This window comes from Rhinolophus sinicus, chromosome 15, assembly GCF_057876585.1.
Source record: "Rhinolophus sinicus isolate RSI-liver-muscle chromosome 15, RSI-T2T, whole genome shotgun sequence".
NCBI classification, from domain to species: domain Eukaryota; kingdom Metazoa; phylum Chordata; class Mammalia; order Chiroptera; family Rhinolophidae; genus Rhinolophus; species Rhinolophus sinicus.
In genome coordinates, this window is record NC_142515.1 from 14,122,503 (window position 1) to 14,146,783 (window position 24,281).

The window sequence follows — 24,281 nt, forward strand, 5'->3', positions numbered from 1 at the left end:
TTATTCAATGGTTATAACCCCAGAAATTAGTTTTTGTAGGGACATAATGACATGGGCTTTGGTATCAGATAACCTGGGTCAGATGTTGGCGCCACCATTTTTAACCCATGACCCTATGTAAGGTTTTAATGTCTCAGAGCCTCATAGGCCTAATGTGAACATTTGTTGTTGATGAGTAGAAGGCACTTAGAGAAGGGCCATTAAACAGTAGGTGCTGTTACCATGGCATTGTCAATATCAATACCTTGTATCTCTGTTGCACTTTATCAGCTTACGCTCTGTTTTCATATATTATATCCGATTCATTCTCATATCAACTCTGAGACACATTACTACCAGTATGATAGTCTTTTTGCAAGTGGTCAACTAAGGCATAAAGTAATTCACCCAAGGTCACATGATCAGGAAACACCAGAGCTAGGATGAGCACACAGGGCTTCTCTTTGTCCTGTCCCATTACCACTGCCCTGCATGGCCCAACAGCTACGGACTCAATTAAGTGTCTTAATAATTGCTATGATCCTTTTGATAATAGCACCAAGATTCTGGTCTATAGACAGACAAAAAAACCAACTTTGCTCTTCCCCCCCACCCCTTAATTTCTCTTCAACTTTTGACAGGAATATGAATAGTGACTCTTCAATCTGTGCTTTTGTTTGTCAGGTTAAATACAAAGAAGGCTGGGAGAAGACCAAGGGGAAAGGATTTGAGATGAAGCTGGATGCCATCTCTCTGCTGGCCGCCAAAGCTTCCGGAGAGCTTGCTAGCAATGTGGGTTTCCTCTTATTAACTCAGAAATGCATAAGAAATGGTTCCGGTAAAATGTCAGTGGCCCTGCAGAAAAAAGACACACACACACAAAAAGACAGTTAATGTTGTAAACATCACAGTACTTTAATCTTCTGGGTGTGAAAGGCGAGGAGGTGTTTCTTTTAGAATGGTCCCCCTTGTACTTGTTAAAAGCAAAGCCCCTGAGATGGCAAAGTTTCTCTCTCACTCACAGTAGACTTTCTTCTTTCTCTCAAGATTAAATACAAAGAAGAATATGAAAAAACCAAAGGCAAAGTCATGGGAACGACAGACACTAGGCTCCTGCACTCTCTGCAGGTTGCCAAGATGAGCAGCGAGGTACGTTCTTTTCTCCCCTCCACCCTTTACTTAGCGGTGTGTTACTTTAAGGTTTTTTCCTGGGCCTCCTTCACCTGGGACTGTTATCTTTATTAACTTCCACCTACAATTTCTTTCCTGGCTCACGTGAGATGTTTGTTCCATTTCTTTATGTTGCCAAAGGAATACTATTCTTTTAAAATAGATAAGTAGCATGGCCCCTAAGGGTGACCAGCATCTCCTGAGAAAGGTACAAAGACAGTCGGTCACATTTATTCATTTGACAGATGTTGACCATGCAACTACTATGGGCATGATCCTGTGGGAAACGCTGGGCGGTGAGAATGACCACATAGCAGGTTCCTCCCTAATGGAGCTTAATTCTACCGGGATAGTTGGACAGTGAGCACCCTGTTTATTGCGGCGATGTCCTGGATGAAACTTGTGGTCACAAACACACATGATACTCATAATATTTAGCAAACGTCTAGGGCATCCAGGCTCCCACCAATCAAAAGGACGCTCCTTCTAAACAACTCTAATGGCTGGAGATTAACCTAGGTAAATGTCACGTACTGGTAATCCTTCGGCAAAAAAGAGTTCTGCTAGAAGGGACAGACTTGGTTCCCTGCCCAGGATGAACAGTTAAAAAGGACACATGAGTTTTAGGTTTCTGCTTTACAACTGCCTGACCCAAGCTGGGAGGCCAGCTTATACTGCTCCTATGGTGCAGTCGGATATAATTACCTGATGAGTCACTAAGGAGCCATGGCTTGACTAGAATAAGAGAGTTAGCATGTGGGTCGCCATTCTGGATGTGCCTATAGAACAAGCCCTGTGCAGGGCATAGCTGTGAAGCATACAGAGGCATTGAGTATTTGGCTTCAGTTTAGACCAGGAGTGTCAAAACTGCGGCCCGCGGGCCAACTGCGGCCCGCAATCCACTGTTAATTGGCCTGCAGCAAATTCCAAAAACATATATAGTTTACTTAAATAAACCAGGTGAGGCAATACGTACTTCACCTCGAGTGAGTGGCCTGGCTGTTTATGTATTTTACCGCATATGGCCCTTGGTGAAAAATGTTGAAGAAAGTTTGGACACCTCTGGTTTAGACAGAGAACAAAATGGGATTTCATATTTGCAGGTGGAACACCTAGGGCCAAAAAGATTGTGTCTTGCCCAAAGTCATATAGTAGTCAGTCATAGTGGTGGAAAGGTAGAGAATTAGAGCCTAGAACTCTAACTTACTGGCACCGTACTCCTTTTGCTACAACACACTACCTTTCCCCAACACCACCATCAGGACCATCACCATCACCGCCATCATCACCATTACCATTACTATCATCACCAACACCATCATCACCATCACCACCATTACCATCACCACCATCATCACCATCACCATCATTACCGTCACCAACACCATCACCACCACCATCATCACCATCACTGCCATCATCACATTACCACCATCACCACTATCATCACATCACCACCATTACCATCACCACATCATCACCATCACCATCATCACCATCACCATCATCACCATCACCACCATCACCACCACCACCATCAGCACCATCACCACCATTACCATCACCACCATCACTACCACCATCACCAACACCATCACCATCACCATCATCACCATCACTGCCATCATCATATTACCACCATCACCACTATCATCACACCACCACCATTACCATCACCACCATCACCACCACCACCATCATCACCATCACCGCCATCATCATCATCACCACCACCACCATCATCACCATCAATCACCACCAGTGTTATCGCCATCCTCATTGCTAACATTTGTTAAGCATTTTCTATATGCCAATCACTGCACCAAGCAGGTGTCACCTACTCTTTTGTTTACGTATCATAATAGTCCCTTGAGGAACATGAGCCTTTAGAGAGGTAATGTAACTGTCCAGAGGTCATCCAGCTGGCAAAAGGCAGATCAGGTTTGAACTCAGGCTACTCTGGCTCTGGAGCCCAAGCTTTGTTATTCTGCCTCTTAAAGCTTGTACAGAAGCCATGGATAGAGTGTTTGCCTCTTGGGGTAGCCAGGTAAAAACATTTAGGATTGGTAGGAGGCATTCCATCCAGAGACAAAGTAGTGTAGAACCTCAGCTTCCCAGCACCGTCTCCTTACAGAGCCAGGAATTGGGTCCCACCTTTCTGACAGACAGGTGGCCTTGCCCAGAGTGCCAGTTTCTCAGGAAACCCTGGGCTTCTTTCCTGTGTTTTCACATAACTCCTGCAAAGGCAGGCTTTAAGTAATGGACCTTGCTTTGCTGCATTCAAGGTTGAATACAAGAAAGGCTTTGAAGAGAGTAAGACCCACTTCCACCTGCCCATGGATATGGTCAACATCACGCATGCTAAGAAGGCCCAGGCGCTGGCCAGTGACCTGGACTACAGGAAAAAACTGCACGAATACACTGTGGTGCCTGAAGATATGAAAACTCAGTGGGCCAAGAAAGCCTATGGGCTCCAGAGTGAGGTGAGCCCTCACGCATTGCCAGTTCTCCCCATGCATCTCTTGCAATTGGATCCAGGGCCACTTTCAGAGTGATTTTGAACCTGTGCATGAGTCTGTGACATAACGTGGAGGAAGAACTGCTGGCGATGTGCCAGGCCCAGGGAGCATGGATGGGGAGGTAGAGATACAGAGATAGTTGAGACAGTGGAGACTAGAGGGTGGAGGGTTGGGGCTCAGAGCTGTGATGAAAGTCAAGATGAGCAGAGGAGTCAAATATTGGCAACAGTAAGTAAATCTTGGAAATTTAGCAGGTTAGCAGAGAGGGTACTTGGTCAGAAAGTCTGCAAAGCCCTCTTTTTGGTTAGGTTGTGCCGTTTCAGCATTAAGGTAGGACATGTTCTTCTGGTAACAGAGGGGGCTCCGTGGCTTCCCCACTGCCCTCCACCCCAAGTAGAGTTCTGTCTATATGACTATACAAGAGTAGGAAGACATTCTTCTAGGAAGACAAACTGAGCAAGGATTTTCCTAACATTCCCCTCCACTTTGCCCAGTCTGCGTCCGTGTGTCTGATTAGAGCTCTGCTTTTCTCTTGCAGCTACAATACAAAGCTGACCTGGCATGGATGAAAGGTGTGGGGTGGCTGACAGAGGGCAGTCTCAATCTGGAACAGGCCAAGAAGGCCGGACAACTGGTCAGCGAGGTAACCTGAGCCTGGGCCCCTGGCTTTTAGCCGTGATCTTTTCCTCTGGTTCCCCTCCCCAACCCCCAGACTTATTTTGGGTGTGACTCAGAGGAGTATGTCTTCATTTTGCACCTGTAGCTCCCTGAACTAACCTTCCACACCCTTAAACTTCCTGGGGAGGTATTTGCAAGAAGCCTACCGATTTACTTGAAGTAGCCAGTTGCATCCAAAGAAGAGTCCAGAAGGGTTGCAATACACAGTTAGCACGGGGGAAGCACGTGTTTGTTGTGCAGGACATTTGGAGGTCAGCGTTCTCATGCTTGTGCACACTTCGCGCAAGTTACTCAACCCTTTGGATCCCCTTTCTCTCTCATAAAAACGAGAAGGTTGGACGGGCTACCCTCCAAAGTCCCTGTGGCTCTGAGCCTGGTTCTCTTTGCACCGTGGAAAGCTGCCTTGGCAGCGGACAGAGGAGGACGGTTAAAGGGCATTTGATATGGAAATGTGACTATTTTAGGAGCTGTGTTTGGGATCCTCAAAGGGGATTCTTGTTTTGGGGCCAGGAAGGCTGAGGTAGCATCTCTTTTGCAAATGGTAATAATAGCGATAGTCGCAGCGGCCAGTTGTGGACTAATAATAGTTATGTACTCATTGCTGCCATTTATGGACCACCTTGAGTGCGTTACGTACATATTGCTCATTTATTGCTCACCACAGCCCTATGTGAGTCACACTATTAGGACTCTAGTAATATCCCATTTTACATAGGAGGAGAGTGAGACGTAGTCACACTACCAGGAAGTAGCAGAGCTGGTGTCTGTATCCAGTGTTTGATCCAATGCCCAGCTAAGCAATATTGTACCCCCAAAGCCCATTTTGTAATTTACTCTTATTTTCCTGTGGCCTTCATCCTTCTCTCCGACACAGACGCATTCCAGCTAGAATTATAAGTAAGGAAGGTAGAGAGAAGACAATGACGCTTTAGGCTTCCTATTAGTTAGCTTCTTTGAGACCAGCTAAATCCAGGTGCCCCATTTGTCTTGGACAGGGGTGCAGTGAGGGGCCCCAACCAGCCTTAGGAATGAATTCAGCCTGAGAAATGTCTGTTTCTGTCTCACTTCCTGTGCCTACTGATTATTAAGCTCCTCGAGGGCCAGGAAGACCTCATCTCCTTCCCCTTTTTAATATCCCTGGTGTGTTCTGTGCAGGGTGGATTCTTGGCTCGTCAATTAAGTATTGTGACCAATGTAGAGTCTGGGGTCACTGTGAATTTCCAACCATGGAAGGACAATGCAACTTCCTTCAATTATGTGGCGAAATTCACCCATTCAACACACTAGAATTAAAACAGAGATTGCAGGGCTCTGGAATATTTACTCTAGAATTTCTTTTTCCCTAAAGGGAAGAAATCTAAGAGTTTTCAATATTCCTGTCCCTATTTGGGGTTCAGTTGGTATGTATAACCTTCTTGCCAATAGCATTGGGGAGTTTGCTCATCTCTAATCTCCCCACCATGTGAAGCTTTTGCTTCAACAAGCCATTCTCAACGGCCACCTGTGCCATCAACTTTGGCGAGTCCAGTGGAAAAGCCAGAGGAACTAACCCCTGAGGACAAGAAGTCCCATGGTGAGGGACGGAATTAGCACATTTGACATGTTGCCAATTAGTCTGTGGCTGTGAGATGGGGACACGGTGAGGACAAGACCTCGGGGATCTGGGACATGAAGACACTGTGAGGGCGAATCCAGCTGGCTGCCCCCCTTCTGTCTGTGGCTCCTGTCATTGCCCGTCCTTAGCACAGACGCCTCCTCGATAATCATGACAGCACCATGAATAATGGTGACGGCTGACGCAGCGAGCACTTATCCTGCCTATGGATTCCACTCCACCCCAGCGTGAGGCCGCTCCCATCGGTTTCCCCATTGTACAGTCAAAGCACGAGTGGCTCAGGTGATTAAGTGACGTGACCAAGGTCATGAAGCTGGCAAGAGGTGGAGGCGAGATTTGGACCTTGGTCTTTATGGTTGTCAAGTCCACGTTCCCTACACCTCACTCTCCCCTGGGTCAGACCTAGACTTACAAAATCGGCACATCCCAGGCACCTGGTGAAATACAGGATTGACTAAGGGGGAGAACTGCAAGTCCCCATTCACTAGTAGCAGCTACTAGAACAGTCTCAGCAGAGCAAGCCGTCTCAGGTGTGTGGTCCTGTGTAAGCTGCAGGACTAGCTGGGACATCCCCCCACCCCCAAGGAGATGCTTGGGCCACAGACAGTATATGTGTGTATATGTGCATATGTGTGTGCTGGTGGCAGCGGGGGCTTGGAGGGCGCAGCTTAATCCCAGTGCTATTGGTTCCCTTTTCTTTGGAAACAGAAAAACTACAGGCAGAGAGTAGACGAGATGAAGTTCACCAGTGTGGCCGACAGCTCCCAGATGGAGCACGCCAAGAAGAGCCAGGAGCTGCAGAGCGGGGTGAGTCTGGGCTGCTCGTTCTCCTCCAAGCTGCTGTGTCACGAGCCTGGGAACCCCCGGGACAACTGCAGGAGCTGCCCAGGCACAATCCAGGAACCAAAGAACCATCCCTTGAAATAGTCAGGACCTAGCTTCCCGCAGGCTTCCAGGCTGTCCCTGGGAACTGGGCACCAGGCCTTGCTGCCTCACCCACCACATTTCTCCCCTGCTTGTCGGGGGTAGATGCCCACTCATGTTACTCATTTGCAGCTTTCAGTATTGCCTAGTTTCTTCTTTCTTTCTCCTTCTGTCTTTCACCAGAGACTCCATAATTCTGGACAGTAGAGAATTATCTTGGAGGAAGATAACTCTTGCTTGTGGGCTGTGTGCCTTTCATGCCCACTTGAGCTCAGATGTGGGGGGCAGAGCAATGAAACCCCACATTCATTATTCAGCACGTGCTGTATACCTGCACCCAGCAGGTGCTATATAGTTGCTACAGTCTGGCCAGAACCTTTCTAGCGTTCTATCCTAAAGGTCCAGCTATACATGCTAGAAAGGATGCATTCAACATAACCCAGACTCAACTTGGCAACCCAAGTTGGGGGGGTGGGAGGGAAGGGGAAAGAGAAAGAGCAAGAGTGACAAGTTTTCCGCAGAGATGTTCACTCATATTCTTTTTGGTCGCTGCCCACTTTCCAGGTGTCGGAACCTACAAATGCAGTAGGATTCATTATGGGGGTGCAGGAGGCAGAGTATGCTTCTTATTTTTCCTACTTGGGGAGTCTACTCATCTGAACCTTCTGGTGGGTTATTTTTTGAGGCCGTGGATAGCGTGGGCGAGAACAGCTTGGGGAAGCTGATGCTTTCCCAAGGGAAAGGTGTGAGAACAAAAACCTTCAAGTGGTTTTCAGATCGGCCCCCTGGCCACATTCTTCTCTCAGCTCCTCACTGCTGCTTGTCCTTCTCTCATCACCTGAATGCCTTAAGCCTCATTTACTGTATCCTGCCGGCCAGTGTCTGGTCTGGTCGGTTTTGTAATGGACTTCCGAGGCAAGTCACAGAAGAGCCAAGCAGACGTAAAGACCCACGAGTGCTGCCATGCCAGCCACTCGCCCCTGCCACCTGCTCTTAACCCAGTTCTCTCTCCCAACAGGTGGCCTACAAGGCAGGAAGCGAGCAGTCCCTCCATCAGTACAGCATCAGCAAAGACGAGCCCCTCTTCCTACAGGCCCGAGCCAACGCTGCCAATCTCAGCGAGGTACAGCCACGGGCTTTGTTTCCCCGTGTAGGCAGCTGGTCAGCAAACCCCACCAGCCATGCTGGTGTGTCCACTGAGCTTACATACATGTGGTCATTGTAAACAACTCATCCAGCAGACCTCGTCCCTCACCAGTGTTCTACAGGGAGGACCACTTTTCCTAGGAATGAGCTGGTGGGGACTTGAGCCGCCATGTGTTGGGGTAGGGGGCCGAGGTTATTCCAGGGTCAGAGTTGAAAGAGCATAAGAGCAGGGTCATAGGGGAGTGAGTATGAGCTCAGACGTTGGCTCCAGACTGCCTGGGTTTGAGCCGTGGCTCTGCCACTTACTAGGTATGTGACTTTGGGTAAATTGTTTGCTCTCAGGTGTCCAGTTGGTTAAATGAGAGTAAGACTAGTCCCTTCCTCACTGGGCTGTCATGAGGCTTCAGAGCTAATATACAGAAAGTACGTGGAGGATTGTGCACGGGGTAGTTTGACTCTTAGGCACAGAAGTATGCATAGTTCCAACTTTCCATCTCTGTCTTCTAAGGGGGGCCTTAGCTCTTCCACTCAGCTCCCAAGTCTTTGGGGTCTTGATCCAACTAATGGGTTGAGGGGTGAATTAGAAGGAGGAACAGAGGCTAAATGGATTCACATGCAGAAAAGGAGAGGAGCCTTCCAGAAGAAAGAACTTGAAATCCGGAGGTGAAGGCAGGCAGGGAATGGGAGGAGTAAAGAAAAGGCCCAAGGGACGAGAGGTTGGGGACAGAAAGAGAAAAGAGTGCAGCTGGGGCCGCTGCTGGGCTGGGTGGGGTGTGTGGACAGAAGTGGAGAACACTTTCTAGAAACGTGGCTGTGTGTTGTGCAGTGTTATCCCTTTGACATGTCTCTGAGCTTCCATGAAGACTCCTAGTATTTTTCAAAACTTCTGGAGTTCAATTTCTGCTTGTTTTGATTGAAACCATGTGTATGAAGAGGCTTTAAGGCAGGAACAAGAAGCCCTGGTTGTATTCTGGTTACAGGGTTTCTGTGGCTCTTGGGGTCCTAGAGAGGTCGTTACAGAGTCTAGGGGCGCCCTCTCGCGTGAGGATGATCTCTCTTCTCCTAAATCCCCTTAGAAACTGTATAAGAGCAGCTGGGAAAACCAGAAGGCGAAAGGATTTGAGCTACGTCTTGATTCTTTGGCCTTCCTGGCAGCCAAAGCCAAGAGGGACCTGGCCAGTGAGGTGAGTCGGTGTCCATCTGTACAAACCCCCACGAATTCTGCTGTGTACACACACATACACACACACACACGTATACATGTATGTATATGTATATACACACACATAGATACAGACTATATATGCAATACATATTATGTAGTATATGTATATGTATTGTGTATATATATATATATATATATATATATATATATATATATATATAATATATACATAAACATATGTAGACATCAGCTGAACTAAACAGTGGCTTGGTGATGGCGTTGTTTACATTCCGACACAAGCTCCTTATGTTATCAGCTGGTGACATTTTTCAAACCAGCCCTGGTGTTCAGATGCAGGTTGAGTGGCGCAGGTTTATACCATGCCTGGCTCATAGTAGTAAGTGTTCAGTGAACGGTGGCAGATGGTGACACTGTCATTGTTATTGGCAGCGTAAGAGCCCGAGTTTCCTGATGGCCACAGTAAAGATAATGTTGAAAATAATGCCACACACTGGTACCCTGTGACACTTTTTAAAGCATTTCCATATGTATTCTTTCTTCTGATCCTCATTACTCGTGGCCTAGTGCTTTTTTTTTTTTTTATTTTTTAGGTCAACACGTTCCCTTCTGCTCCCCATACTCCTAAATATTTATGTGTCTCCATTGTTTTTTAATTTGAGCTCCTTTCTCAAACAACAATTGTATTTTGGATATTCTGTGTCTTTTTTATTTCATGACTTTTTATTTATAATGTTCTCGACTGTTAACCAAAAAGGATTTTAAAGTGGCTTTCAATGAAAGCAACAGGCCACTTAAAAATAAATCCAGAAAGAGGGACCTCAAATAATATAGACAAAAGATGGAATTTCAGCAGACTATTGGGAGAGGACTGTTCCATAGCTGAGCATTCAGTTTGGCTCTGAGTTTTCTGGCAGCTGCGGTGACAAGAGAATAAAGAGCAGTAATATTTTATTTCACTGTTTGATGAAAGGAAATCCATCGGTTGTTCAAAGGCGGCGAACTTTTGTGACACTAATTCTAATAGGATTCTGTTGTGTGGCTTCGTTTGAACTTCATGCACGTGCCCTGCTGTCCTCTCCTCCTGTAGGTGAAGTACAAGGAAGACTATGAAAGGGGCAGAGGGAAGCTCATCGGGGCAAAGGATGCCCAGGGGGATTCGCAAATGAGCCACTCGCTGCAGATGTCCAAGCTGCAGAGTGAGCTGGAGTACAAGAAGGGCTTCGAGGACACCAGATCCCAGTGTCACGTCTCCCTGGACATGCTGCATCTTGTGCACGCTCGTAAGGCTCAACACTTAGCCACAGACGTAGGCTACAAGATGGCGTCGCATCACTTCACAGCTCTGCCCACGGATATGAAGGTGGAATGGGCCAAGAAGGCTTACAGTTTGCAGAGTGATGTAAGCTGTGTGTGTGGGTGTGTGTGCACGTGCGTGTGTGCTAGTATCGGTGCAAGGGTTTCCCCAGACCCTGCAAGACCATAGTTTATCCTTGTGGGATACCTATTTCTGGATCTCGAAATGGAAACATTTTAATTTCTTTGTGGTTTAAGTCTCCATTCAAACGAGGCTCGTTATAAATTCTATGTGACCAAACAGGAAATCAGAAGCTATTTTTTTCTCCTTGGAATTCTGATCTACATATGTTTTCTTTTTTTTATTTTATTGCCGGGATGGCAGTGGGGGGATGTATTTGTGACATTCTTAACGGTGGCCTCCTATGGGAGAGCATCTCTGATACTCGGTCCAACTTTCGTAGTCCCCATTTTTAGAATGATCAGCTCGCTAATCTCCAATAACGCTCTTCCCTTTTTCCTTATATTTCCCCGTCTGGTTCCGTTTTCTTTCGTCTATGGTTGACTCTTCTACAAGGAAGTAGGTGAACTGAAAACACAGATCAGCTGCAGCCAGACTGTTACACAGGGGCTGGAGTTGGGGCCGTGTAGACACACCCTTCCAGGTGGAACTGCTTCAGGATAGAGAGGGGATATGCTAGTTTTAGGAAAGTGTCCAATTAAATGGCTTTCATTAAAACTACTCCTTCACTGGCAAGTCAAGAAATGAGAAATACCCCCCACACACACACACACACACACACACACCCGCCCTGCACCGAGGTGTGTAGGAAGGAATTGGCACTGCAGGAAGCCTCGGGTGTCTTGTGAAATTCCCTCAAATGGCTCCCCACCTGGGTTCTGTTGTGAATTCTCATTTTCTTCTCCCCTGCATGTCATTTTAAACAGGAAAATGGGGAAAGCAGACAATGAGGGCGCTCCTTTTTCCGAGGTAGACATGAGTCTGTAATGAGGGACAAGGTTGATTCTGCTCCTCCCAACCCTCCCCAGTAGTGTTGGGCGGGGCCTAAAGCCGCCATCATCAGGACAGCTCCAATTAAAGAAGAAATTAATTTACATTTTGGGACCTCACCTGTGACTGTGCAGAAACGGATAAGACAAAAGGGGCACCTCATTTGACTCAGCTGGCACCAAGGGTACCTCAGGACCCGTTAATAGCCCTTTAAATGTCTGTGCACCAACAATGGCCTGACTTTTTTTTTTTTTTTTTTTCCTCCTTTCTCCTTTGTCAGAACCAATACAGGGCAGATGTGAAGTGGATGAAAGGCACCGGCTGGGTCGCCACCGGGTCATTAAATGTGGAGCAGGCGAAGAAGGCAGGAGAACTCATTAGCGAGGTGAGATTTCCTGACAGCGTGCAACAGGCCTGGCTGCATTAGGCGTGTGGCATTTCTGTATAAAATTAAAATAATTTCCACTCAAAAGGCAAAGAAAAAGGCAACGCTACATGAAAGGCCTCAAAACCCAGACTCAGGCTGGTAATTAGAGAGAAACCACATACCAAACACACACCAGTAGGGGCCCAGAGAGCCCCAGCAAAAGCAAAGTGGGTGACAAATGATATGATAAATAATAATGGCAATCAAACGGGAGCTCAATTGCTACCCATGAACTTACCTTTTTAATGAAGCAACACAGGAGAGATGATGAAAAGACACATTTATTGCTCCCAGAAAGCCCTTTTGTGACCTTATGTGTCTTTGTCCCTTTTTCTTTCTGCCACAAGTGTAAACAGTGTTTGAATAGTCATGTGGCATTGAACATGTGACACAGCTGTCTCTTGTTGGCGGGGGTCTCACTTCTACATAAATCTCACTCCTGTCTACTTGTAGCCCCCTTAGCTGCACTCTAAGGCATCCCGCTTATAAAAAAAGCCATATCCTCACATTTTAGGGCCATCTCATTTAGCAGATCAGGGTTTCTCAATCTCAATACCATTGACATTTTGCTAATCCTTTGTTGTGAGGACTGTCCAGGGCCGTGTGGGATGTTTGGCAGCATCTCTGGCCTCTGCCCACTAGATGCCAGTAGCACCCTATGCCCGGTTGTGACAACCAACAATAATTCCAGACAGTGCTGAAAGGTGGCGAGCCACTGGACGAGACACACCAGGAAGCTGTCCTTGGCGCACAACCACAAAGAGGCTGCACACCCTCCAACCACCCACATCCACCTCTGTTCATGGCTGTTTGGGGAGGGACTTGCTCAGAAGGCAAGTGAGCGTTTGTGTAGTTGCCTTCGGAGTAGCCCCGTCCTTCTAGACTTTTCTGGGTGGGGAGGAGACCAGAGTGGCCATAGCCCCAGAAGACTTCAGCCTTGGCAGTGAGCCCCATGGGACCTTGTTTGAGTCCGAGGAGGAGATGGCATGTATAGTTAGAAAAGAAAGGCACCTACCTTGGTTTTTCAAACACACCTGCCCAGTGTTGATGTTTTCCCATAGGAGAACATTCCAGTTACCGGACATGTCACAGAGATGATATCAAAAGTGGGCTCACTCTGATTGGCCTAATTTTCAGGATGTTAGTCAACATCCAAGGCTCAGAAGACCCTGGGAGCTCAGTGGAGACTGTACTACCCTAGGTACTTCAATGTAATTAAGGAAAGTTCCTCTTAGGAGGATGAATGTGGCAAATTTACAGGAGCAAACAATTCGCTTTGAGGGTTCATGATCCCAAACTCTCAATATCGCACCCAGTCATACAAGGACATAAAGCATAAAGACCATTCTACATGTACTTTAGACTTCAAGACGATTCCCTCATGCATCGGAGTCTGGTAGCCGAGGGTTCTTTCTGGAACCATTTATCCCACGGTGGTCTTCATTTTCCACCTCATTTTGCAAACTTACTCAACAAATTTGCTTACCTTCCATGCTTCATACAAGTCCTCAAACTTCAGTAAGTCAAGGCATCTTTTAGCAACTTTTCCCAACCATCTCATTTCAGTTTGTCGTGCCTCCAGTTTAGGGTCAAATTGCGTTGACCTTTTAATTTTCAGACAGAATGCAAGGTACTGTTGAAAGAGCCGCAAATACACACACACCTATCACTTAAAGCAGGAGTCAGCAAACCTTTTTTGGACAGGACCAGATAGTAAATATTTTTGGCTTTGTGGGCCACGTGGTTTCTGTCACAACTACTCAACTCGCCACTGTAGCAGAAATCAGCCAGACAATACATAAATGGATGAGTGTGGTTGTGTTTCAGTAGAACTCTGTTTACAAAAACAAGTGATGGGCCGCATTTGGCTGGATATAGACCCGTGTCTTCGTAAGACACCCCAGTACGCAAAAATCCAACCTGATAAATGAGAACGTATTTATAAAATAATTATTCGATTTGAGAAAAGATACACTTCATAATTCCATTAACATCACAACTGTTCCAGTCCCCTGGAAATGTACTCTGACTGGAAAAAAAAAAAAAAAAAAAAAGAGGAATTAATGTAAGCATGATTTTTAGAATCAAAATTGGGTTCTTAGGTCTTTGCCCGCAATTGAATTTTTTTGTTTCAGTATCTTTCCAATTGTGTCATGACTCCTTTCAATCATATCACCCTTTTTCTTGTTATTGTAACATTTTAAAGAATGATTGCATATGTTAACGGGACCAGGTTCTAAAGTGACTGGATAGTGTGTGATCACAAACTGTTAAACACCAGGGTTTTCACGGCGATAATCTCTACCAAGTCCTTTCATGAAAAGCTTTAATTGATAAATGGAACTATGAATGTTCTTTCTTGCTTGGGAGACCTAAACTAAGATATGTAAACAACTCTGAGACAGTATTTGAAGCCTATATACATATTATTTTAAAAAATCCTTTCCTAAGCGTACATCCCACAGTATTTTACTGTTATAACCTAATTTTGAGATATTTTCTTTGTACCAGGTAGAAATACTTTAATGTTAATTGACATGAGGTTATTCTTAAATTGAAACAAATAGTAACCGGAAGGCACCTAGGATGTAAAGATGGAGGAAGCGGAATAATAATTATGTTCACAAATTCACTCTAATCTCAAGCAACCTATGATTTTCTCTTTCAAACGGCATGAAAGAGCAGCATAAAATTCACAGCTTTGATCTTTTTCTGCTCAACAGAAGAAGTACCGTCAGCATCCAGATGCTTTGAAGTTTACCAGTATTAAAGACACTCCGGAGATGGTCCAGGCCAGAATTAGTTATACCCAAGCAGTGGATGTAAGCGATAATGTATATACATTATGACTCTAAGAGTGGGCTCTTCTTTCAACACTGCGATTGAAGCCGAGGGGTTCTTGGCTTGCTCCTTCTGTTGTTCTAAGGATGAAGGAGCTTCTTGTCCTTTGCTGAGGCGCACCTTAGTGGGGTGCTTCCTCATTAGGATGCAAATGGGGTGTTACCGCTCTTAGGATGCCAACTGGGGCTCTGCCACCCCACTGCCCTGATGCTCTATTCCTTCCCATTTGCATGTCGCAGAGATTTGTCTGTGGTGGGCCCTTTCCCCCTCTCCTTTTGTTTTACACCATCATTTTCCGAACTGGAACTTTTGGGTGAAATTCTTGGTAATTGGAACACTGAAGCCATGCTCAGGGCTCCTTGGGACCTGAGGGCAGGAATTCTTCCTCGCTGAATTTCCCAAAGACTTTGAAAGTGATTTGGGTCTAATGTAGGCACATTAGACTAAACCTCCAAGCCATTTCCCATATTGCCTTTTTAATGTGAAACCAAGAGCTGGCCTTTGTCCTTTCAGCGCAGGGTTCATTGGAGACTAATTTGAATGACGAAGTCCCATAAAATTTCACTTTAGGACATGAATTAACCATGTTGTGCTAATTTGAGAAGCCCACAGCCCTTTGTGCAGGGCAGACATGCCTTTTAAATGTCTTTAAACCATTCAGCTTACCACAAGGAAAATTTACAAACCTTGGGGGGAGGCATTTCAAAATTCTCCCCCTTGTTTCTCAATTGAGCAAATTATTCTGGTTGTGCTGTATTTGACAGGCATTCTGAAACGGCCTGAACGCCTGCCAGACAGAACGTGTTCTGGGATGCTTTACAAACTTACGGGTTTAGGAATTTACCCTTTCTTGATTATCAGCGCATCAGAATCAAATTGAATTCTGAGAAACAAGAACTTTTATACGAAGAAAAACAAAAGACCTGCTTCTTCCTTACCCTAACCAGCTCTAGGGGGCACTGCTGTGATACGTAGAAACTTGGACACATCTGATAAGATTTGGGATGGAAGAAAGCCCCGTTGAAACTTTCTCTGGTGTCTGATGCCAACTCCGTGTGTCATTTCTAACTACTAGAATATCGTCAGCCCAAATCAGAGTTCTGGGACAATAGGGCCCCAGACCCACTCAGGAGACATGGAGTAGCAGAAGAATCCTTGAGATGGGAGAGGGGAATAAGGATTGAAGTCAGTCCAGGGAAAAGCTCACCTGTGGAAGAGCCATTTTCTCTCATGCCTCCTGAATTTTGATGCCCTCTCCTATCATAGCTTATAGTTAATAACAGAATTACCGGATGTTAACTAGACCTCATTTCTCCTTTGACACCCATCTCAGCAATGTGCTGCAAGTGGAACGTTAACTGAGGGAAAGTTTCAGCCGCTCATGTTCTGAGCTGAGCAGTAGAACTTGGGTGAGAATGAGCAGGTGTCACCGTGCTAGCTGTGAAATCTAGGTGGGGGCAGGGCACCCGTGATCTGTCTCTATGGGGAGGTGGCAGCTGCAGCACCCCTGTCTCCTGGAGTTTAGCGTGGCTGACGGCTGCATGGGGGAGGCTTCTGGGTTTAATGCCAAACCTCTCTCCACCCACAGAGGTTGTACAAGGAACAAGGAGAAAACATAAAGCATCATTACACGCAGACTGCCGACATCCCTGAAGTCCTGCTGGCCAAGTTGAATGCCATGAATATCAGTGAGGTGAGCTGATGGAAGGGCCCTGGTTGTAATTAGTGAGATCAGGGGACCGATGCAATTGCTCAGCATTCTCTGCTCACAAGGGCCCCGCGCTTGGTTTGATCCTCTGCTGTCACCATTTTGAAATTTGTGGTATTTTTGTACATTTTCATTTGCACTGTGCCCTGCAAATTATATAGCTGGTAGCTGGTCCTGCAGAAGAGTCAAGATCATTTATAAGAATGAGACTCGGAAAACTGCCTTAATACCAAGGGCATTTGTACTGAGGGGCTGGAATATGGGGGCATCAGAATATAGATGATCATATCCAGCAGCGGTGCCAAGGAGAGACTTGGAGGATTTAAGCCCTACCCTTCATGGGCTCTATCGGGACCCCCTTTCCTATTCTGTGATAGAGACAGCTGCGTTCTCTTTACCCCACGTTAAGAGCCATGCACATACAACCACATGCCTCTTTCTTCCAATCAACTTGCTGCTCAGAGAAATCTGAGTCAGTCTGACTCCATAGCTCTTACTCTTTAATGCGTCCCTCCCCGGCCCCATCATTGGGTGGGCATGAGGCAGGATCCAGCTCTTTGTTGATTTTTGCTAAGCCTCAGTGATCTCTGACTCCCAAATGAGAGAAAAACTCCACAACAAACCAGATTCCCATTCTGGTAACAGGAGTTTGGTAAACCACCAGGTTGCATGTCCGTCTTTATTTATGCACGTCTTTCCAACAGACACGATATAAGGAATCCTGGAGCAAACTTCGAGATGGTGGCTACAAACTAAGATTGGATGCCATTCCATTCCAGGCAGCAAAGGCTTCTGGTGAAATCATAAGTGACGTGAGCATCCACCTCATCACTGTGACAATGTTTAATACTGACCAATTTTTATTCCTTTTGCCCCTAACCCCAGCTTTCTTTTGCCTGTGGATCATATCCTCTCCTCTCCCAACTGACTGTGTTAGGGCAATCAGATAACGACCAGTCAGAAAGAACATACTTTACAACAAAAAATGCCCTTGCTGGGGTACAAAGCCAGATGCTGGACTGTATATATGGACTCTGGGCAGATGAAATGCACCCTCCACCAAGCGTTTTCCTAAAGCAAGTCCATGTGAAGAGTCTGTTAACAATGCACCCACCTTCTTCCAGCGTGGGCCGCCCAAGTGCTAACTCGTCCTGCCATTTCATATCCCAGCCCTTTAGTCATTGGGAGTCTTGCATATGAAAGAAGAGGCCTTTTGACGACTCCCACGCATTTCTTTTAACTCACCCAGTTACTGTCAAAAGAACAAAACATTTTCGCCCAATACCCACCTCTTCCATTCTGCGTCCCTTGTCCCTGAGCTGTTACTCTCTCCTGCTCTCTTTCTCTTTAGTACAAATACAAAGAGGCATTTGAGAAAATGAAAGGGCAGATGCTTGGCTCCCGGAGCTTGGAAGACGATATCAGCCTTGCGCATTCAGTGTATGCGAGCTCGCTGCAGAGTGAAGTAAGTGGGAGAAAACGCAATGGAGCTACCCCCCCACACACACACACACCTCAAAAATGCACAGCCAACTCATGTCATTTGTCCTTCTGGTTGTGGGTACTGGCTCTGTCCTAACTAGCTCTGTGGCACAGTCAGGTCCGTTGGCCTCTCTGGGTTTCAACCTCTTCCCTCAGTCAAGTGAGCATTTGAGCTAGCTGACCCCTCAGCTCCCTTCTGGGCTGGGCACTTCATGATTTTTGACCAATGGCCACAAATGGGGGCCTGGAGGCTACATTTGGACTGCAGCGGTGTTTTGTTTGAACTGCAGAGTGAATTAAGTGCAAACCTTTAAAAATGGATAGTTTTATGTAAAAGTTTTAGACTTCTGGCCGGAAGTTGGACCTGGATTCCTCCAGGCTACAGCTGACATTGCTTCCTGAGAGCTCTCCTAAGAAGGGACGTGTGCTGTCCTGGTCACGCGGCCCCCGCTTCCTCCTTCACTCATGTGAGCTACCTGTCTGTCTGGCTCCCAGAGGCACCCGAATTTGCAAGCCTTGATTTCACCCCTCCGGGTGCTGGCACGTGTGCATGTACACTCTCTCCTTGTACATATGCAAGTTGGCTCATGGCAGTGATGAAATCTGATATGTGTCCAACACTGTTACAGAGGACCAAACACTTTCACATGCAGTGTCTCATTTAACCATCAGACTATCGCTAGGGAGTTCATCTTGTTCGTCCTGGGTTTACTGGTAAGGAGACCTGGACTCTGAGTGGCGCAGTCCCTTGCCTAAGACCAACTAGAAAGGGGCAGAGCCAGGACACAGCACCAGCTCCACATCTCACTTTTTCCACAGTTTCACATGGTCTCTGCCTCAGTGTCCCCATTTCTGACATTGTCTTTCCCTTTCTTTTCTGGGGGCCGACCTAAGTGCATGGGGTTGCACAGGAATTGTCCTGGCTTCATGCTCGGGGTGAGGGGAGAAATGGCAGAGGTGGGGCTGGGACGTGAGGCAGGAGTGGCTGGAGCTTCGGGGAGGCAGTGGGAAGGGTGGAGGAGCAAGAGCTGGCGATCATGCGTCCGACTCCCAGGAAGCACTGAGTGAGCCTCGCAGACCTGCAGACAGCACTTCCAAGGACTGCAGTGGAGCTTGGCGTCTGGAAATGGGTCTCTCCCTTTCTCCCTCAGGATGTATGTTGGGCTCTTGGGAATAGCCACCCCTTGGAACTGGCTTTCCAAGCATCCATCCGCTGCTCCTGGCTCCCAGATTTCCCATAGGTTAGCTGATGCTTTGAAGAAGCTCTTCGTAAGCTAGCTTGAGAGGAAACTCCCTGGTGTCTAAAATCTGAACCCGAGAGGGTAAAGGGAAGGAAGTATGGTGGTAGGGCTCAGGTAGGCCATGCATCCTCTGGCCTCTGGAAAATGGGAAGAGCTCAAGTCTTGAGCAAGGAAATCATTGCCATTTTATCTGTCCCTTGAACTTCTGTATTTCCCCAACTGGGGGAACCATGGACCATTGTCATGCCAATCAGTGACCTCCAGGAGCTAGGGGCGGTGAGTGTCAGGACCTGGGGAGCGTCAGGACCTGGAGAGGAGTCCTGCTTATTAAGCCAGTCCCCACAAGAAAGGAGCCCTGGCCCTGCCAGGAAGGTCTCCCGGGCTCACCTGGGACAGTGGCATTGCAGTTGCTTTTCTTCATGGTCCTGATGCAAGCAGTGGCTTTGAAATAGCCACTGTTGATCTGTCTGCCCCTCTAGGTGAATTACAAGAAAGGCTTTGAACACTCAAAGGCGCAGTTCCATCTGCCATTGGACATGGTCACCCTGGTGCATGCCAAGAAGGCTCAGACCCTGGCCAGCGACCAGGACTACAGACGCCCGCTCCCCCAGCACACCTCCTTGGCCGAAGACCTGAGGCTCAGCTGTGCCAAGAAAGCTCACCAGCTGCAGAGCGAGGTAAGGCGACCTGACCTCTTGGGGCTGATGTGACCGTGAGGCAGTGACCTGCCAGCTCCTGCTGGCTCTGTGGAGGGCTCTGGAGGCTGGGAGTCCTAACCCTGGGGTTTCTTTTGAAACACTGCCCCGCCCTGCCCCTCGTGTTCCTGCCTAGCTCTGAAAAAGCACAACTGCACGAATCTAACAACAACAACAATAAATTTATTGAGTATTTCTGCTGCATTTTAAGCATCATTTTTATGCATGATTTCATTTAAACCTCAAAATGACCCTATATCAATAGTGTTTGGCCCCGTTTTACAGAGAACTTATACTGAGACTTGAAGAAGTTAAATCGCCTGCCCAAGACCCCACAACTCTAAAGGAGAAAGGGGGTGCTGAATCTGGGTGTGCATTCCCAGCTCACGCCGCCTGTTTCCTGAAACAGGCAGACCCAGGAGGGTGGGAGCACTGAGGATTTCCTCACTCCCAAAGAGATACAGGATGTCTCGTCCTGTCCCGACAGGCAGCAACATCCTGTTTGGTACACACCTTACTTCCCAGCTTGCTGGGTTTTCGTCCTGTAAGATTTGCAAGTAATGGGCCTGGGTCAGAAAAGAAAACACTGCACCAAACCTGCTTCCTGGTTTGGCAGTACCTGCAAGCCGAGCGGCGCTCAGATCAGGGTATCTGTTGTCGGTTCAAATTTTATGCCTGTGTACAGCATTTATTGAATGACATAAACTGTCAGGAATCTGAGAGCAGCTATAGGTACCCGGAGTTGCCACACGCCGCTTAGGGACCCTTTGTCACTTGAGCAGAGCCCTTGCTTGCCCCACCTCTTGTTGTGATGGAGGTTGGAAGTCAGCAAGGCCCCGTGGTGGCTGAAGGGGAGTGAAATTGGGGACCCTCTAAACTGTCAGCCAAATCACTCAGGTACCCATATGCGCCCCTACCCACACAGATTCTCTGACAGGCCTTTGCCAGATTATTCTGGATTCATTTATTCTTTCTTAACCCATGATTAATTAATGCCACCCTCTGCTGCTGGGTTTTGTTTTAGAAGACCTATTAAACTATTTCTATACTTGCCCCAAGACAACTGACTTTCTAACCACAATCTGCTCCAGCGTTTATTTTTTGATAGCCCATGTTAAAATAAAAATCCACCTACTGTCCCTCTAACAGCTATTGAACAAGTGACAGCAGAATTATTTCCTTCTGACCTACATTTTTGTTCCCCTAATGAGCATTTACCGAGAAGCATTTCTGTGTTTGCTGAGTATGAGCCATCTGGACAGACTGGCTTGGCTTTGAGTTCTGGTTACAGCGCTGTCCTGTTGTGGGTCCTATGGCTTCTCTGTGCTTCCCCGTGCTGTGAACTTGGCTTTCCCAATTCCTTGTGTTGTTCCCTGCAGAATGTGTACCGGTCGGACCTAAACTTTATGCGAGGCGTTGCCTGTGTCATTCCCGGCACATTAGAGATTGAAGGGAGAAAGAGAGCGTCTGAACTCATCAGTGAGGTAATTGGGGACAGGAGCGGGTGAGGGGTGTCGAGTATATTTCCACAGCAGAGGGACAATCAGTGTGTTTCCTGCTGCAAAAGCGAGTTACATGTTAAACACGGTTAGTATGGGCAACTCACTGCATAACTTCTTGCCTGGCCTCTCTTCTGACTGGATTCTCCATTCGGACTGAATGCCAGTTAGGACAGTTTTGCAGTATGGAGTCAGTGTCTCTATTAACATATAAGAAGTATTTACTGACTCATAAGATGTACTTTCCTTGTGTCCCTTTGGAGATTGTAAAGTGTACCGGCTTTGGAGACCAACAGATGGAGACTAACATTCCAAGCCAGCACTCATGCCCGTCACCTACCCTCTCTGAGCCTCACCTTTTTAACCAGTCAGATGGGGATACTCACACCGCCTTTGTTTAGTTTTCGTGAGGAATTGCACTCATCTAAGCATTGTGCTTCTCTGTATATGAAATGGTTTCTCTAAGCTTGGCGATAATTTCTTGGTAAAAATACAGAAGCCTAGAATTCCAAGCTCTTGGAATCTTGGTCACCGCTGAGGGGCTCTAGGACTTCCATTCATGGTAATGCAAAGACAGGAGGGTGTAATGCAAGGCACTGGAAGTAAAAGGTGGTCAGTGGCCAGCCTGGGTGCATCAGATGGGCTTACGGTTTCTTGCACGTTGCTGGAGAGATCTGGGCAAGCCGAGTTGGCCTGTGAATTTACATTTAACAGTGTGCTTTGCTTTTCCAGTGAAATCTCTAAAGCAAGTGGTCCTAAGCCCTGTGGTGCATCAGCATCCCCTGAGGAACTTTCAGAAAAATCCAGAGGCCTGGATCCACTGACAATTTACTGAATCCTGGCCTCACAGGGTGTGTGCAGGAGCATGTGTAGTTCAAGCTGCACAGTTGTTTCCGGTACATTCCCAAAGCTGAGGAGCCCTGGATCTCTAGTGAGCCCAGCTTGGGAGCACAACTTGCATTTCAATAGTCATGTTCATAGTCATGGCCCCGGACTAGCTCTCCCTTTCCTGTGGCCAAGTATCTGAGACCATATTTGTCCTCCTCTCTGCTTCTTCATCCCGGTTGCGTTCTAAGCTCATAAGAGCAGGTGACAGACTGGATTCCACGTGACCGATGAGCAGCCTTTGCCAAAAGCGGGTTTATACTTAACCGAGTCTCCTTCCTTCTCGTGTGTGAATGCAGAGTAAATATCGTCAGCATCCCCAGTCATTCAAGTACACAGCGGTGACAGACACTCCCAGCCTCCTTCATGCAAAACTCAGCAGCCAGCTTACCAACGAGGTAACGTGTCCTGATGGCTGGGGAACGGGCTTTTTAAAAACCGCTGGATTGTTTAAAATATATGTGAATATTTGTGGGGTTGAGGCAGGTGGAAAGCATGGGTGTTTCCATGGAGGTGTAGAAGGAAACAACATCCTTATACTGAGTCTAAACATTTTCCAGATGGAACGGAGGCCCAGTTGGAAATCTGGTTAAACCTATAGTCTCGCCTCCTCAAGGGCAGTCGCAGACCAGCAGCTTCCGTGCGTCCTGGGAGCTTGTTAGAAATGCTGACCCTCAGGGCCCCTGCCAGACCCATGGAATCCATGGGGTCATTTAACACGATCCTCACGTGTTTCCTTTGCACATTCAAGTTTAGAAGTACTGGTCTGTCATTCCTTTGTTCTCTCCAGGCAGATACTGGCTAACCACTGTCATATTGTCCTTCTGATGATTATTATAAGGTGGATTTGTGGTTAGCCAAGGACAGTTCTGTAGTATAGTTGTCAGACTTCTCGAATTTCTACCTCATCTTCTCACTCACCGTTTCCTCAGTCCACACTTTAGTATCTCTAACAGAGGGGAACGCAGAGGAAGGGATCTAATTGCATAACATCCTCGTTCCAGTTCTACTTCTTAGTGGCTCTCTGAGTTTGAAATAGAAAGCGAGTTTGGCAGAGAATTAAATTTTGTATCATCTTTAGTTTTAAAGATTCTCCTTCTGACTCTTAAGTTTTATTGTAGAAGTCAGTTGAGATATGGCTATTTATACTATTAGTTTCCACTCTCACCCCAAGTCAAAAAGTAAGAAATAGCAACTTGAGATAAGAATATCCAAAGGGCTTGTGTGGTGGAGTGTGGCTGCTGGGTTTTCAATTCCTATTTAACCTTTGCTTTGGGAGCTGGGTGCTGGGGGGGTAACAACGCCTCTTAGCATGGCCTCTGGGCTCGGAGAACTCAGTAACCACAGACCAATTTCTGATCGTGAGAAGAGGTATTTTTGTACTTGGCCGAACTACCCAGGGCAGCACAGGTGTGATTTTACCCACGGAAACATTCGAGCTTTAGTAAAGGATCCAGACTATGGTTTGGGAGCCTCCTTCCATCTCACACGTCTTCTCCTAAATGCCCCAGGCCTTAGAATTGTCTTTACATTGAATCCTCAAGGAAAAAGTCTGCAACGCAAAGAAGCTCGCCTTAGGAATAGTATTCCTAAATAATTTCCCAGTCAATTATTGAACATGGTGTAGGGGAGGGAAAAAATACCTTTCTCTTTACCCATTTTGGGTTCTTGGTTGGGACTCTGTAGCAAAAGACAGATTAACAAGAGAAAGGCAGGTGTGTTTATTCAATATAAACTTTATGTGATACGGGAGCTTTCATAAGGAAACAAAGACCCGAACAAATTGTTAAACCTCAGCGTTTTTGTTTTTATACTAGGTTTGATGAAGAGTGGAAAGTTGTGGGAAAATGTGACAGGACAAAAGGGTGTAAGCTAAGTGTAGGAAACTGGGGGAAACTTAGCAAGGTCTCTTTGCTCAGGTTCCCCTCTGCATCCTTCTGCCTCCAGAGATAGAGATGCTCCTTTCCTTGGGTGTAGCGAG

General features: G+C 46.8%; 1 protein-coding gene across 5 annotated transcripts in view; it reads left to right on the forward strand.

Annotated features, from left to right (window-relative positions):
- NRAP (nebulin related anchoring protein) overlaps positions 1 to 24,281 on the forward strand; it is a 67,636-nt gene that overhangs the window by 27,547 nt on the left and 15,808 nt on the right. For 4 of the 5 annotated variants that reach the window (XM_019725185.3, XM_019725184.3, XM_019725186.3 and 1 more), the window contains 16 exons: positions 664 to 771; positions 1,027 to 1,128; positions 3,435 to 3,632; positions 4,207 to 4,311; positions 6,670 to 6,768; positions 7,904 to 8,008; positions 9,108 to 9,215; positions 10,305 to 10,616; positions 11,803 to 11,907; positions 14,673 to 14,771; positions 16,379 to 16,483; positions 17,203 to 17,310; positions 17,850 to 17,963; positions 19,701 to 19,898; positions 21,296 to 21,400; positions 22,600 to 22,698. In XM_019725185.3, coding sequence (XP_019580744.3) covers positions 664 to 771; positions 1,027 to 1,128; positions 3,435 to 3,632; positions 4,207 to 4,311; positions 6,670 to 6,768; positions 7,904 to 8,008; positions 9,108 to 9,215; positions 10,305 to 10,616; positions 11,803 to 11,907; positions 14,673 to 14,771; positions 16,379 to 16,483; positions 17,203 to 17,310; positions 17,850 to 17,963; positions 19,701 to 19,898; positions 21,296 to 21,400; positions 22,600 to 22,698 — 2,070 coding nt within the window. The remainder of the gene's footprint in view (positions 1 to 663; positions 772 to 1,026; positions 1,129 to 3,434; positions 3,633 to 4,206; positions 4,312 to 6,669; positions 6,769 to 7,903; positions 8,009 to 9,107; positions 9,216 to 10,304; positions 10,617 to 11,802; positions 11,908 to 14,672; positions 14,772 to 16,378; positions 16,484 to 17,202; positions 17,311 to 17,849; positions 17,964 to 19,700; positions 19,899 to 21,295; positions 21,401 to 22,599; positions 22,699 to 24,281) is intronic. The other variant, XM_088791856.1, reaches the window with a different exon arrangement.